Below are 13,726 nucleotides of genomic sequence, written 5' to 3'. Positions count from 1 at the left end.
GGCATGTTGTGTATAAACTAGTTCACCACATTCATATGGCTCCTACCACACACACAAGGACTCAAAGCAATAATTCTACTGTCAAGGATAGCAACCTTTTCTAAACCAGCCTTCCTTATGTCTTAATATTTCTCCTCCAAGAAGCCGCCATCCCAAACCACTAAAGCCTGTGACAGCCTGACTATCAGATCGCATCTCAGTGAGGACGTGCCTCGACAACCACCCCTCTTTTATAGTCACATGCGTACATCACCCTGCGTACATAGCTAAACACAGCCAGGTACCGTGCGTGCAACGTTTCCCACACCTGTCTCTTAAAGTAGCTAGCAGGAACTTACAGATTTAGTTAACCCTTTCAGGGCACAACAGAAACTTCTTTCGTATGTGCCAATGTTAAATTCAATTCAATGGGGCTGTACAGAATTACAAAAACTTGTCCATCTACTTCCAAAAATAGCGCCATAACTGTATCCAGGTTGTGTGTTGTATTGCAGCTCAGCTTTATTCCCTTGCCTGTGGCCATTGTTGAATGGATCTAATATGGAAACAGGCCATGTGGCTGATGAACGTGAAGTCACGTGGGCTGTGAAGTAGGAGCGGAGCCCAATGCAGTGCCGATAAGGCTTCAAATGGCTGGATGTCAGACCCATGCTGATCTATCCAAAGGAAAACACCCTTATCTGCACCAGTATTGAATATTAAATGTCCAAGGCCGCTTCAGATGCCCGTACTATACACAGCATGGAGCCAGAAGCGGTTTGCTCCGATCCCTGTATAGTGGTCTGGTGGTAAAACTGCAGCTTATCTCGCATTGACCTCAGTGGGTGCTAAACTGCATTACCGGAACCTGGCAACTATACAAGGCATGGAACTTACTGCCTTCGATTCCATGTTGTGTGTAGTTTGGGCACTGGAAGCTGCCCCTTACAGCTGTTGGCCCCCCACCGATCAGATGTTTGGGCCTATCCATGATAGGCCATATATTAAATATTCCTGGACAACCCCTTTAACTTATTACATCCTACATACCACTGTTGTTGTTGGGGGGTTTATGAAAGCTCAGGACACCTCTTCTCTGCAGACACAGCAACATTAAGGGTAACATTTGACTTCTGTTATTCTTCCCTTCTTCAGTCGAGCCGCTGCTTCTGGTCAATACTACAATATTAGACGCTAGTAGTCCTGCTTTATCTCAGATATCAAGCTTGAAAAATACCATATGTAGAAATACGTCACGCTCATACTCATGAAATATTATCGTTTATGATGAAATATCCTCCCCATTTTATGAGTTTAGCAAAATTCCCTTTCATGTCGGGACAACTTGTGTTCTTCTTGTTCCATTCATTTCATTGAGCCAGTGGCCATTGACCTATGTGACTGCAACATGGCTCTGTTATTGGAACAAAAGGTCCGTCCCTGGAAGCGCTAACCAAATGGATGAAGCACTCTAGGAATGCGGAGCTCATCCCTGAAGGAATGGATGGTGGTCAGCCAGATCTATATAAGTGATACAGCTGGACCCAGTAGCCTGCAGGCACAAAGCCAACTCAGAACGACAAGAAATTTAATAGAAATGGCTAATTGTGGTCTGTGAGCTATGGGAGACAAACATATACATTACAACAGGTGGCTTAAGATGGATTTTACCTACAGTATATCTTATACCAGCATTCATTGTTTCCTGTTACCATCTCCTGCCCAGTTATGGTGGCATTCAAGGATTTCCTACTTGGCATGTTGGATGCCAGTGATGTAGCATGTTGCAGAAAAATATAATCTATTTTAATAACAGGGGCATAGTAAGAGGAGGGCAACCAGGCCACGTGACCCCAAGAGAAGGGTGCAACCAGATACTATTATATATTCAGATATAGAGGGAGGAGCCGTACACATGGACAAAAATTAAGAGAAATTTGAGCGGGACCTCCGCCTCCATTCCTCTTCATTTTAGGGCCCTCTGTTTCTCATAGCATTTCACTACTGATTAGGTCTAGATGAATGGCCCTAATCTGTGGTGACATCAAGTGGTAGAAAAAAAATGAGGTAATAGGCGCGCTGGTCCAAACGTGAAAAGCTTTTATTGAGACATGACGTGTTTTGGGAACAGGTCCATTTCTCAATGGGAACCATAAGAATGGACCAGCCCCCTCAAAGGTCGGGCAGAAAGCAGCACTCACCCAAGTAAATGTAACAAATAACTTTATTGGCACAACGTGTTTTGAGCCATTCCGGTTCTTTCTCAAGTGCAAGAAATTAACCTTCCCATGGTGGGTGATGATCCATCACCCACCGCGGGAAGGTTAATTTCTTGCACTTAAGAAACGCGTTGTGCCAATAAAGTTATTTGTTACATTTACTTGGGTGAGCGCTGCTTTCTGCCCAACCTTCCGAGGGGGCCAGTCCATTCTTGTGGATGTCTTGACGTCTCCTGGATGTCTCCTGGACGTATGCTCCAGCTGCTTTCTGCCCGACCTTCCGAGGGGGCCGGTCCATTCTTGTGGTTGTCTTGACGTCTCCTGGACGTATGCTCCAGCTGCTGCCCTGCCATTTCCATCCTGTTTGATATACCTCTGAGGTTGTTGTGTTCCACACAACCTATCCAGGTGAGCAGCCATTTTTTTTGCTTACCTCTGGACAGACATTGGTTCTTAAAATACTGCACTAGGGTCGGCTTGGTGCGTTTTCTCTTCTCATTTCTCAATGGGGGATTCTTGGTTCACAGATTCTGCAGCTGAATCAGCCATAGAATACATGGTAAGATTGACCTGGAAGCTTATTTTTTCAACCTTCTGTTCCAATCTCAGTCTCCCAGTTGAGAACAGAAACAGGACAAAATCCACTGCTGATTATGGGGCGGAATCCACCTAAGAAATCCATGGCAAATTATGCCCTGTGAACATACCCTAAGGTCATTGACTGGAACCTTTGTCCCCAGGTGAAGGAAAGCCTAACTATAGCCCTGCTTATAATCAAATAAACCGATTGCCATGTTAGATTAGCCCAACAATATTGTTAATAGTATGTGAAAATATAGCTCCTAGAATGACCTAACACTTGGTAAGGGTATCCTGAGAGATAAAGTTCTATAGACAAGAATGGTGCCATCCATTACTTGCATTAGTCCGTAGATGTAAGTACAGTACTGATCTTGGCAGTGACAGACAGGTTAAATATTACATTCAGTGAGTCACAGGTAATAATTGTTATTCTTTTTACATCTGTTCTCCATTCAGCCCAGACCACCATGACACCTTCTTCCATCTAAGTCTGCAGATTTGCTGCCCAGATGACTTTTGCAGCTGGTCCTCACCATCTCTGCGAGGGAAGATCCTCAAAATAACACATACTATGGCCTTGAATATAATTCTGCCATTCTCCTGAAAACAAAACTGCCAAACACTGTGTGTAATAATAATAATAATAATAATAATAATACATTTTATTTATATAGCGCCAACATATTCCGCAGCGCTGTAAAATTTATAGGGTTCAGATACAGACATACATAACAAAGAACGTCATTTCACACAATGGGACTGAGGGCCCTGCTCAAAAGAGCTTACAATCTATGAGGTAGAGGGGGTGACACAAGAGGTAGCAGGGGCAGCATTGCTTATACAGTGTTCAGACAATTTTGTGCATTAGGAATTGTGATAGGCTTGTCTGAAAAGATGCGTCTTTAGTTTGCGTTTGAAACTGTAGAAGTTGGGAGTTAATCTTATTGTCCGGGGTAGAGCATTCCAGAGAAGTGGTGCAGCTCGGGAGAAGTCTTGTATACGAGCGTGGGAGGTTCTGATAATAGAGGATGTAAGTGTTAGGTCATTGAGTGAGCGGAGAACACGGGTTGGGCGGTAGACAGAGATGAGGGAAGAAATGTAGGGAGGTGCGGCTTTATGGAGAGCCTTGTGGATGAGAGTCATAACTTTATATTTTATTCTATAATGAATAGGCAGCCAATGTAGTGACTGGCACAGACCAGAGGCATCGCTGTAGCGTCTAGCCTGATAGATGAGCCTGGCCGCTGCATTCAGAATAGATTGTAGAGGGGAGAGTTTAGTGAGGGGAAGACCGATTAGTAAGGAGTTACAGTAGTCAAGGCGAGAATGAATCAGAGAGACAGTAAGTGTCTTTAGTGTATCTCTGGTAAGGAAAGGGCGTATTCTGGAGATGTTTTTGAGGTGGAGGTGACATGAACGTGCGAGTGATTCAATATGAGGGGTGAAGGAAAGGTCTGCGTCAAATATGACCCCGAGGCAGCGGGCATGCTGCCTAGGAGTTATAGTAAGGCCTGAGACTGCAATGGATATATCAGGGACAGATCTGTTAGATGGTGGAAACAGTAGTAGTTCAGTCTTAGAGAGATTTAGTTTCAGATAGAGCGAGGACATGATATTAGAGACAGCAGAGAGACAGTCACTGGTGTTCTGTATGAGTGCAGGGGTGATGTCACGGGAAGATGTGTATAATTGGGTGTCATCAGCATAAAGATGGTACCTGAAGCCAAATCTGGCAATGGTTTGTCCAATGGGGGCTGTGTAGAGAGAAACCTGGATTGTACCTGGATTGGGAGATTTATGAAGACCGGCTATATGACAAGGCTCACACCTCCACATAAATCAAGCGCACTCACTGCAGGGTCATTGCATCTGCAATAAAATCTTTGCCAGTTCATAGTTGGCGTAGATTGTAGGAATCCTTTATATCAGTTTACTAAAAGGTCTGTTTCAAATCTGTGTTCAGGTTTCCATTCGGGTAATCCTCTTGGGGATGCCCTGAACAGAAACCTCTATGCAGTTACCTTCAGGATACCCGTGAACCCCATAAACTGTAATGGAGCACGTGTAGTTTCCACTCAGTTTCCACACGAAATATGCGGAGAGAAACATAACATCTATATACTGTTTCCTTCTTGGATAGAAAATTCTGTGTTCCTAGGACAGCTTTGCTGTATGTGAACTGAACTCTATAGGGAGCCATCACACGGAGTAAACACGCATGTATTTTTGCAAAATACACGTGTAAAAATACATGTGTAAAAATAAGATTTCCATTGACTTCAATGATATTTTTTACACGTGTAAAAATACGCCTGTAAAAATATGCCTGTAAGGGTGCATTCACACGGAGTAACGTGCCGCATGACCTGGCACGTATACGCCGTGTGAGATTTTGAGCGCCGTATACACTCCCATTGATTTCAATGGGAGTTAGTCTTGTATACGCCGCGTTATTTTGCAGCCGCAAAATCACGGCCGCAAAATAACGCGGCGTATATGATCCAGGCTCCCATTGAAATCAATGGGAGCGTATATGGCGCTCAAAATCTCACATGGCGTATACGTGCCAGGTCACGCGGCACGTTACTCCGTGTGAATGCACCCTAAAATGTCATTGAAGTCAATGGGAGTCTTATTTTTACATGTGTATTTTGCAAAAATACACGCGCGTTTACTTCGTGTGAAGGCTCCCCTTAGGGTGATGGAAATGGTTTTTGAGCAGAGAGCAGAAAGGGGGAAAATGACAGTGCTTGTCACACGCCAAATTTAGTTCATCCCAATCTCTTTAAAGCTAAGGCTCCATATAGCGAGCCACAGCCAAAAAACCTTACAGAAAAGACTTTGGCGGAAATGCATCACATTTTTTTCCGCAGCATTTTTCGCAGAACGTCGCACAGTTTCCTCTGCGGACTTTCTGCTTCTATTATACCTATATGGAAAATGCTTCTCAGATGGGAATATCACTTTAATATCGGCATGGAGAATGGATGTGGGAGACGAGTGTGTATTACATAGGACGCTTCATTTGTTGTGCTTGGCTGTGTCTGGGAGAATTAGATAAGTTTGTTAAGGGCAGGTCAGGAGCCGGTGATGTATGAAGGATGTATCTGGGGATGAAGGAAGGAAACCTTATGTAATAGTAATGTTTAGAAACTTAATGTAACATAAACTGGAACATAAAGAAGAAAGGTTTGCTTTAATATACTGTTTATATCTTAAAATAATACCTTTAAGGGCTCGTTCACATCTGCGGCCCAGCACTCCGTACTTAGGTTTCCGTTTCATGCCTAAAACACAGGCAGGATACGGAAACCTGCAGGAGTCTCTCTCACCCATTCATTTGAATGGGTGAGAGAGATGTCCGGCTGTGAGCGGCGGTGAGCGTTTTGCGCTCTCCGCCGCGAAACCGGGTTTTATAATCCGGACACAGAGTCGGACATGCAGTACTCTGTGTCCTGATAAAAAAATCCGGTTTCGCGGTGGAGAGCCTAAAACGCTCACCGCCGCGCACGGCCGGACCCGGTCTACGGTTTCCGTCTTCTGGCATGCAGAAGACGGAAACCATAGAACGGAGACCCCAAACGCAGGTGTGAACCTAGCGTCAGCAGACCCATAACGCCCTTTATACAGATAACGCAAGGGATATGATGACAGCAGGCCTTATATTTAAAGGGAGTGTGTCGCCAGAGCCCAACATATCAACCCAGCCCCACAGATAGGCTAGGGTCACCTGAATCCAATGGTGGTTTCCTTTCTGAATCTTTGCTTCCAATATCCATGTTATGCAAATAAACTGTTTGGAGCAACAAAGGTGTTGTCATTGCTCCAAAGAGCTCATATACATATTGCCAAGAAAGGCGATATCTCAGCCGCAGAAGTCCCAGTACACACAGGGAAAAAACGACACTGCTATTGGGATGCAAAACCATCAGGAGACCTCCATAACATGTAATTCATACCCTTGGCTGTAAATGCTTCCTATTTTATTGCTGTTTTTTGCTACTATGTTATTTAGGGTTTTTGGTTTCCTGTTTACTTCCATATCCCCCATCACATTATAACATTGCAGATGAAATCTCCTCCCGGCCCCAACATTTGGGATCACATAATCTGCCGTTCCCCTATCCCATAAGATCAGCACATTCATCTCTCAGAATACCGGGGAACATTCCAATCATCTGTTTCACCGCATTTCGTCCTGTCCTTACCCCACTCATAAGCTGACAGCTGCACTTACAGGGCCGCCTATAACAAAGCTGTGGTGTGACCCTTGTGATAAGCGCCTTACAAGCGAATACTACCGAAAACTGGAAACTAGGTTTCACTGCCAGAGATGTGTTTGTGAACGTGTAGTGTTCCTTGTGCCATACCCAGCTCTCCCAGGATTGGGTGCGGCACTGTTTGTTCTACAGTCATGGAGAAAACGCTGCTGAACATGTTAATAATTAATCACATCCTCTGAAAGGCAAATAAAAAGCAACTGCCCAAATATCTCCCTCCTACCTGCACCTGGAATACCTGGAAAATAGCGCCAAATATATCGCCTGGAGTGATAAGACGCACGCCTGTGGTTTTATTATAATCAAGTTACATAAATAATAGTAATGGAAGATTTCTGCCGCTATATAATTGCTCAAAAATGATGAAATCCATCCATTTATTGTCATTCTTTTGTCTTAAGAATGTGCCCATTTTTCTAAAATTGGGTTCCCTTTAAAGGGATCCTATCATAAAAACTCATTTTTTTTCTCACTAAACAATTCGGAATAACCTTAAGAATAGCCTTGCGATGTCTTCTCCGCACCGCCGTTCGCTTGAAATCCCGTTTTTGTCGGTATGCAAATGAGTTCTCTCACAGCACTGGGGGTGGGTCCCAGCGCTCAAACAGCACTGGGGGCGTCCCCAATGCTTCCAGAGAGCTCTCTCCAGCGCCGCCTCCATCTTTTTCAGCAACGGCCTCTTCACGCGTTTTCTTCCGGCGCGTGGGAGGGGGGGGGGGTCAAAATTTTATGTATGCGCAAGTCGGCTCTGCCAGCGGGTCTCGGGCAGAACTGACTTCACATATGGGTAGCCTTATTGTTGTTGCCACTTACGCGAGCATGTGCAGTATGCTCCTGTAGTTCTATGGCTGCTCGCATGTGAAGTCGGCTCTGCTCGAGGCCCGCTGGCAAAGCCAACTTGCGCATATATTGAATTTTGACCCCCCACACGCCGGGAGGAGACACGTGAAGAGGCCGTTTCTGAAGAAGATGGAGGCGGCGCTAGAGAAAGGAAGCATATTCTCTGAACAAATATACAGCACTGTGCTTGGTAAGTACCGGAGAGGCCGCAGCACTAACCCAAGCACTGCAGCCCCTTCTAAGCATAGGTCAACAATATTACAATCCTTGAACACCCCTTTAATTTCCCTTATGATGGCGCTACATTGAAATTACTGCCAAATGTCGTTATAGCTAACGATGGCTGATCATTAGGGGCTCTCCTAACAAGAAGGGATTGTCTAATGTGGAAACTCCCTTTAATGTTATCGAGCAGTTGGTGTACAATGTGTCATCGCAACCCAATCTTTAACCCAGTTACTGACTATATTGTAAGCAGTGTTCTTCCTGCTAAACCTTAGACATTGACCAGGGATCCAGAAATCATATCTATATTTATAGCCCATGTTATATTAGATGTGCTCCAAGAATTCAAGGTGAATGCAGTGTCCATGCTTAGAAAATCTTATTGTTGGCTAGGAGAGAGCATTCATTCCTGTGATCAACACATAGTTATGAGAAATCACCTGGACGTCATTACATACAATTTCCTATATACATTTCATATTTCTATATGTCAGACTGATTCATGGTCTTGCTGATAAAATCTTGGTATAGATACATTGTGGGGATTTTATAATAGTAATCTGAGTAGATCCTTTCTCTGTGTCATAAATGATTGCTGGATTTGGAAAAATGACTAGTATGTGGAAAAATGTATCACGTGTGTGAATAGCTATCAGCAGAATTCCTGCAGTAATTCCAACAGTATGCAGGTGTAAGCCCAGAAAAAGTGTCTAACATATCTGTAATATGTCTGCATGGAAATCATGGACTGAACAACCAGAAAAGGGATCTTAAAAGGGGTCGTCCAGCAAAATAAATGTTATTCTTTGTATAATGAAAAGTTGTAAAATCTTCTAATATATTTTATGTATCAATTCCTCACAGTTTACTAGATCTCTGCTTGCTGTCATTCGTTGTTAACTTCCAATGGATATAAATCAGTCCATGGTCATGTGATGGACACACAGGTGCACAGCTCGTTACAGTCACAGCACAGTAATGGGACATCTGTCTGGTAATAAACTGTGCACCTGTATGTCCATCACATGACCATAGACTGTACATCACATGACCATGGACTGTATATCACATGACCATGGACTGTATATCACATGACCATGGACTGTATATCACATGACCATGGACTGTACATCACATGACCATGGACTGTATATCACTTGACCATGGACTGTATATCGAATGACCATAGACTGTATATCATATGACCATGGACTGTACATCACATGACCATGGACTGTACATCACATGACCATGGACTGTATATCACATGACCATGGACTGTATATCACATGACCATGGACTGTATATCACATGATCATGGACTGTACATCACATGACCATGGACTGTATATCACATGACCATGGACTGTATATCACATGACCGTGGACTGTATATCACATGACAGTGGACTATATATCTCATGACCATGGACTGTATATCACATGACTATGGGCTGTATATCACATGACCATGGACTGTACATCACATGACCATGGACTGTATATCACAAAATCATGGACTGTACATCACATGACCATGGACTGTAAATCACATGACCATGGACTGTATATCACATGACTATGGGCTGTATATCACATGACCATGGACTGTATAGCACATGACTATGGGCTGTATATCACATGACCATGGACTGTATATCACTTGACCATGGACTGTATATCGAATGACCATAGACTGTATATCACATGACCATGGACTGTACATCACATGACCATGGACTGTATATCACTTGACCATGGACTGTATATCGAATGACCATAGACTGTATATCACATGACCATGGACTGTACATCACATGACCATGGACTGTATATCACTTGACCATGGACTGTATATCGAATGACCATAGACTGTATATCATATGACCATGGACTGTACATCACATGACCATGGACTGTACATCACATGACCATGGACTGTACATCACATGACCATGGACTGTATATCACATGACCATGGACTGTATATCACATGATCATGGACTGTACATCACATGACCATGGACTGTATATCACATGACCATGGACTGTATATCACATGACCGTGGACTGTATATCACATGACAGTGGACTGTATATCTCATGACCATGGACTGTATATCACATGACTATGGGCTGTATATCACATGGCCATGGACTGTACATCACATGACCATGGACTGTATATCACATGACCATGGACTGTATATCACATGATCATGGACTGTATATCACATGACCATGGACTGTATATCACATGACTATGGGCTGTATATCACATGACCATGGACTGTATAGCACATGACTATGGGCTGTATATCACATGACCATGGACTGTATATCACATGACCATGGGCTGTATATCACATGACCATGGGCTGTATATCACATGACCATGGACTGTACATCACATGACTATGGACTGTACATCATATGACCATGGACTGTATATCACATGACCATGGACTGTATATCACATGACCATGGACTGTATATCACATGGACACTTATTTTAACCTCTGGATGTAAGCAAAGAAAAGCAGAGATCTAGAAAACCGTGAAGGGTTTTTTTGGGCAAAAAATAATTTTTAAAAAAAGATCAGTTAGTGCTGTTAATAGGTTAATAAGTGCACCCAAATATCTTTAGCAGTGTTCTGAGTGATTTTTTTGGTTTCTCTGGACGCTCCTGACATCTTCTGCATTTTTTTACTTGGCGTAGCTTCCTCTTCTGTTTTCTTTATACATATGGTAGCTCATGATAAATAATGTGTTTGTACAGTACAAATAAAACCCAGGATTTAGTTTCTAGGGGCTCATACTTGTACTATGGGATTATGTGTGAACTATACACTGAGGCAGGCGAGGGATTGTATTGTCATGTGAGATCATACGCCCGATTCTCATCTGCACAAGGGTTTCCGCTATGAGACCCCCGAACAGAAACCTAAACTGCATAAAAAAGCAGTTATCTAAGATAACCCAGGACCCCATAGACTGTAATGTCTGGTTTCCGCTCAGTTTCCTCACAAAAAAGTGCTGTTTGCAGGACTTTTCTCTTCTCATGAAAAATTGCGGGGAACGGCCCGAATGCAGATGTGAACCAGGCCATAGAGAGACACCATGTGACTGCTATGGGACACTTGATAAGAGGGGATCAGCTTTGATGGGTCCTAACATTTTTGCTACTGGCTGGGGAGAATCTTTGTAGGACTTTCCATTCCAGGGCAACTTCGTCAATTTCTAGGAAGAATTACAGAGGAACAGCGCATAGTTATTTTATGGGGAATATAAGGTATTTTCCTAAAAATTCATGTTATGAGAGGTGACAGATCTGCTGTAAAAGGAAGACCATCAAACCCATGTTTGTATTTATAGTATAGGTTTGTTTGTTTGTTTGTTTGTTTAAAGATGACCTTTCACCTCTTCTGATATGACTATATTAGTAAATGCAAAAAAAAGATAATTCTGGAGCACTTTTTACTTTGTAGGCAGGCTCTATAGGGACATACGACCCTCATTTGACAAGCACATTGGTAATTTATTCACCAATTCACAACGCAGAGTTCTAAAAGAAGATGTCCCAGAATTGTTGTATCATGGAGGATACAATTATTGTATCTACTAGAACAGACATAATCAGAGGAGGGGTTAAAGGATGGACTTGATGGACTGATGTCTTCATCCGACCTCATCTACTATGTAACTATGTAACCATCACAACAAATTACATTTGCATTTGATGTATAGGCTTTTTCTATTCTTTTGACGTGTAATTGTAGCATTGTTCTCCATTGTGTGAGACGTTTGATAAAATCTGCCTGAAACTATAGGGCCGGTTATGCTTTGTCTTGTAAAACTTTTCTAATCCTTTCTACTCATCGCTCATAGAAACTAATGGTTATATAGAAAATCAGTGAGAACACACAAGTCATTTCACAAAACACAGAAGACGTTACATAAGATGTGGCCGGGGATTGGCTGGACGTGCAGTTGTGCTGCTCATAGCAGGTCAATAGGAGTACTGTACAGCTCAATACATTCACTATTGTTGGATGAGTGCAATGAAGCAACAAGCCAGAGGATGACAAACGTTGCCTTTCCTACAGCATGGCATTGTGATCTCAGTTTATAAAGAGTTCAGACTTGGTTTCATCATGATATTCTGTGCTGCGGAGAGCTTCCTTTGTGGTGAGTAGTCCTGTAGATGCCGCTTTTATCCTTATCTCTAGCATACTTTCTTCTATTTGTCTGTTGGCACACTTTTAACTCATTCACTTCTATGACATAATATAGTCTAATGACTGTCCGAGCCCCCTTTGTGTCTTGTAATAACCATCAGGGGACAATGTTTAGTGTGTTAGACTGGATCGGATATTTTGGCTTCCTCTGTGGCTGGTGCATGTGACTGCACATGTGTTCCTAGTAATAGGTAGCTGCAGGCTATTGTACGTTCACCTTAAAACTTGGATTACATTTCACATCTTGTACGGAGTAATTTAATCCAATACACTTGTTGCTTTGGAGACTGTGGGTTAAAAGACGGTAATTTATGAAGACGCTTCAAGTACTGACATCTTCAATTATTTATCAAAAAGATGTTACGACCGAATTTCTTGTACGGCACAACATAGAGTAAGGTTATATAAACGGTGTATCAAGTGTCAAACTAGGAAGAAGTTAAGTTTGCAGCCAAGGATAATTTGATACTATGCAAAGTGTATTCCATATGGCGCGCTCTCTCTCTGTTTCTTTATAGATATGTATATATAATACATGCACAGAAAAAACTTACAAACTATGCAGCAGCGCTCTATAGAGGGCGCAAAGACATATGTAAAGAATAAGTATTTGAATATGAAACTGCGTTACTGCTATAGCCATTATCTGTGCTTAGAAATTTGAGGTTCTTGGCGCATCATTTGATAAAATGCACCTGTAGATATATATATATATATATATATATATATATATATATATATATATATATTTACAAGCAGATGGGCTTGCGTAATTTTATCAAACAATGTGCTATAGTCATTATCTGTGCTTATAAATTTGAGGTTCGTGGCGCCCCATTTGATAAAATGCACCTGTAGCTATATATATTTACAGGCAGATGGGCTTGCACAATTTTATCAAACTGTGCACCAAGAACCTCAAATTTATAAGCACGGATAATGAATATAATTTATTTAAAGGGTTCGCAGGGTATAAAAAGATAAAAACAAAGTGATAGTCAATGAACCCCTACTCCTCTTGTTCTGACACTAGTCTCTACATCCTGGTCGCATCATGACACACAGTAAATGACAGAAAATTCCCTCTCAGCCAATCAGTATCTGAGTTTCGTCAGACAATGTCTGATTCTGGACCGTCTGGCCAATTATTAGCTGAGTGAGCATTTCCAGTGAGTTGAGACAAGACCAGGAAGTAGAAACCAACTAGTAGTCAGGAAGTAGAGACCAATTGGTAGTCTTCAGGAAGTAACTAGCTGGTAGTGTCCAGGAAGTAGAGACCAGCTAATAGTCTTCAGGAAGTATATACTAGCTGGTAGTCTTCAAGAAGTAGAGACTAGCTGGTAGTGTCCAGGAAGTAGAGACC

General features: G+C 42.5%; 1 protein-coding gene across 4 annotated transcripts in view; it reads left to right on the top strand.

The window, feature by feature from the left end:
* Window positions 1-13,726, top strand: part of STARD13 (StAR related lipid transfer domain containing 13) — a 186,177-nt gene that overhangs the window by 91,117 nt on the left and 81,334 nt on the right. The window contains exon 1 of one of the 4 annotated variants that reach the window (XM_075266002.1): window positions 12,053-12,313. The exons of the other annotated variants lie outside the window; for them this stretch is intronic. Coding sequence (XP_075122103.1) covers window positions 12,280-12,313 — 34 coding nt within the window. The 5' untranslated portion in view covers window positions 12,053-12,279. Of the gene's footprint in view, window positions 1-12,052; window positions 12,314-13,726 lie in introns of those variants that run through there. 4 annotated transcript variants of the gene reach the window in all.

This window comes from Leptodactylus fuscus, chromosome 2, assembly GCF_031893055.1.
Source record: "Leptodactylus fuscus isolate aLepFus1 chromosome 2, aLepFus1.hap2, whole genome shotgun sequence".
In the NCBI taxonomy this organism is placed as follows: domain Eukaryota; kingdom Metazoa; phylum Chordata; class Amphibia; order Anura; family Leptodactylidae; genus Leptodactylus; species Leptodactylus fuscus.
This window is presented reverse-complemented; position numbering and strand designations above follow the sequence as displayed.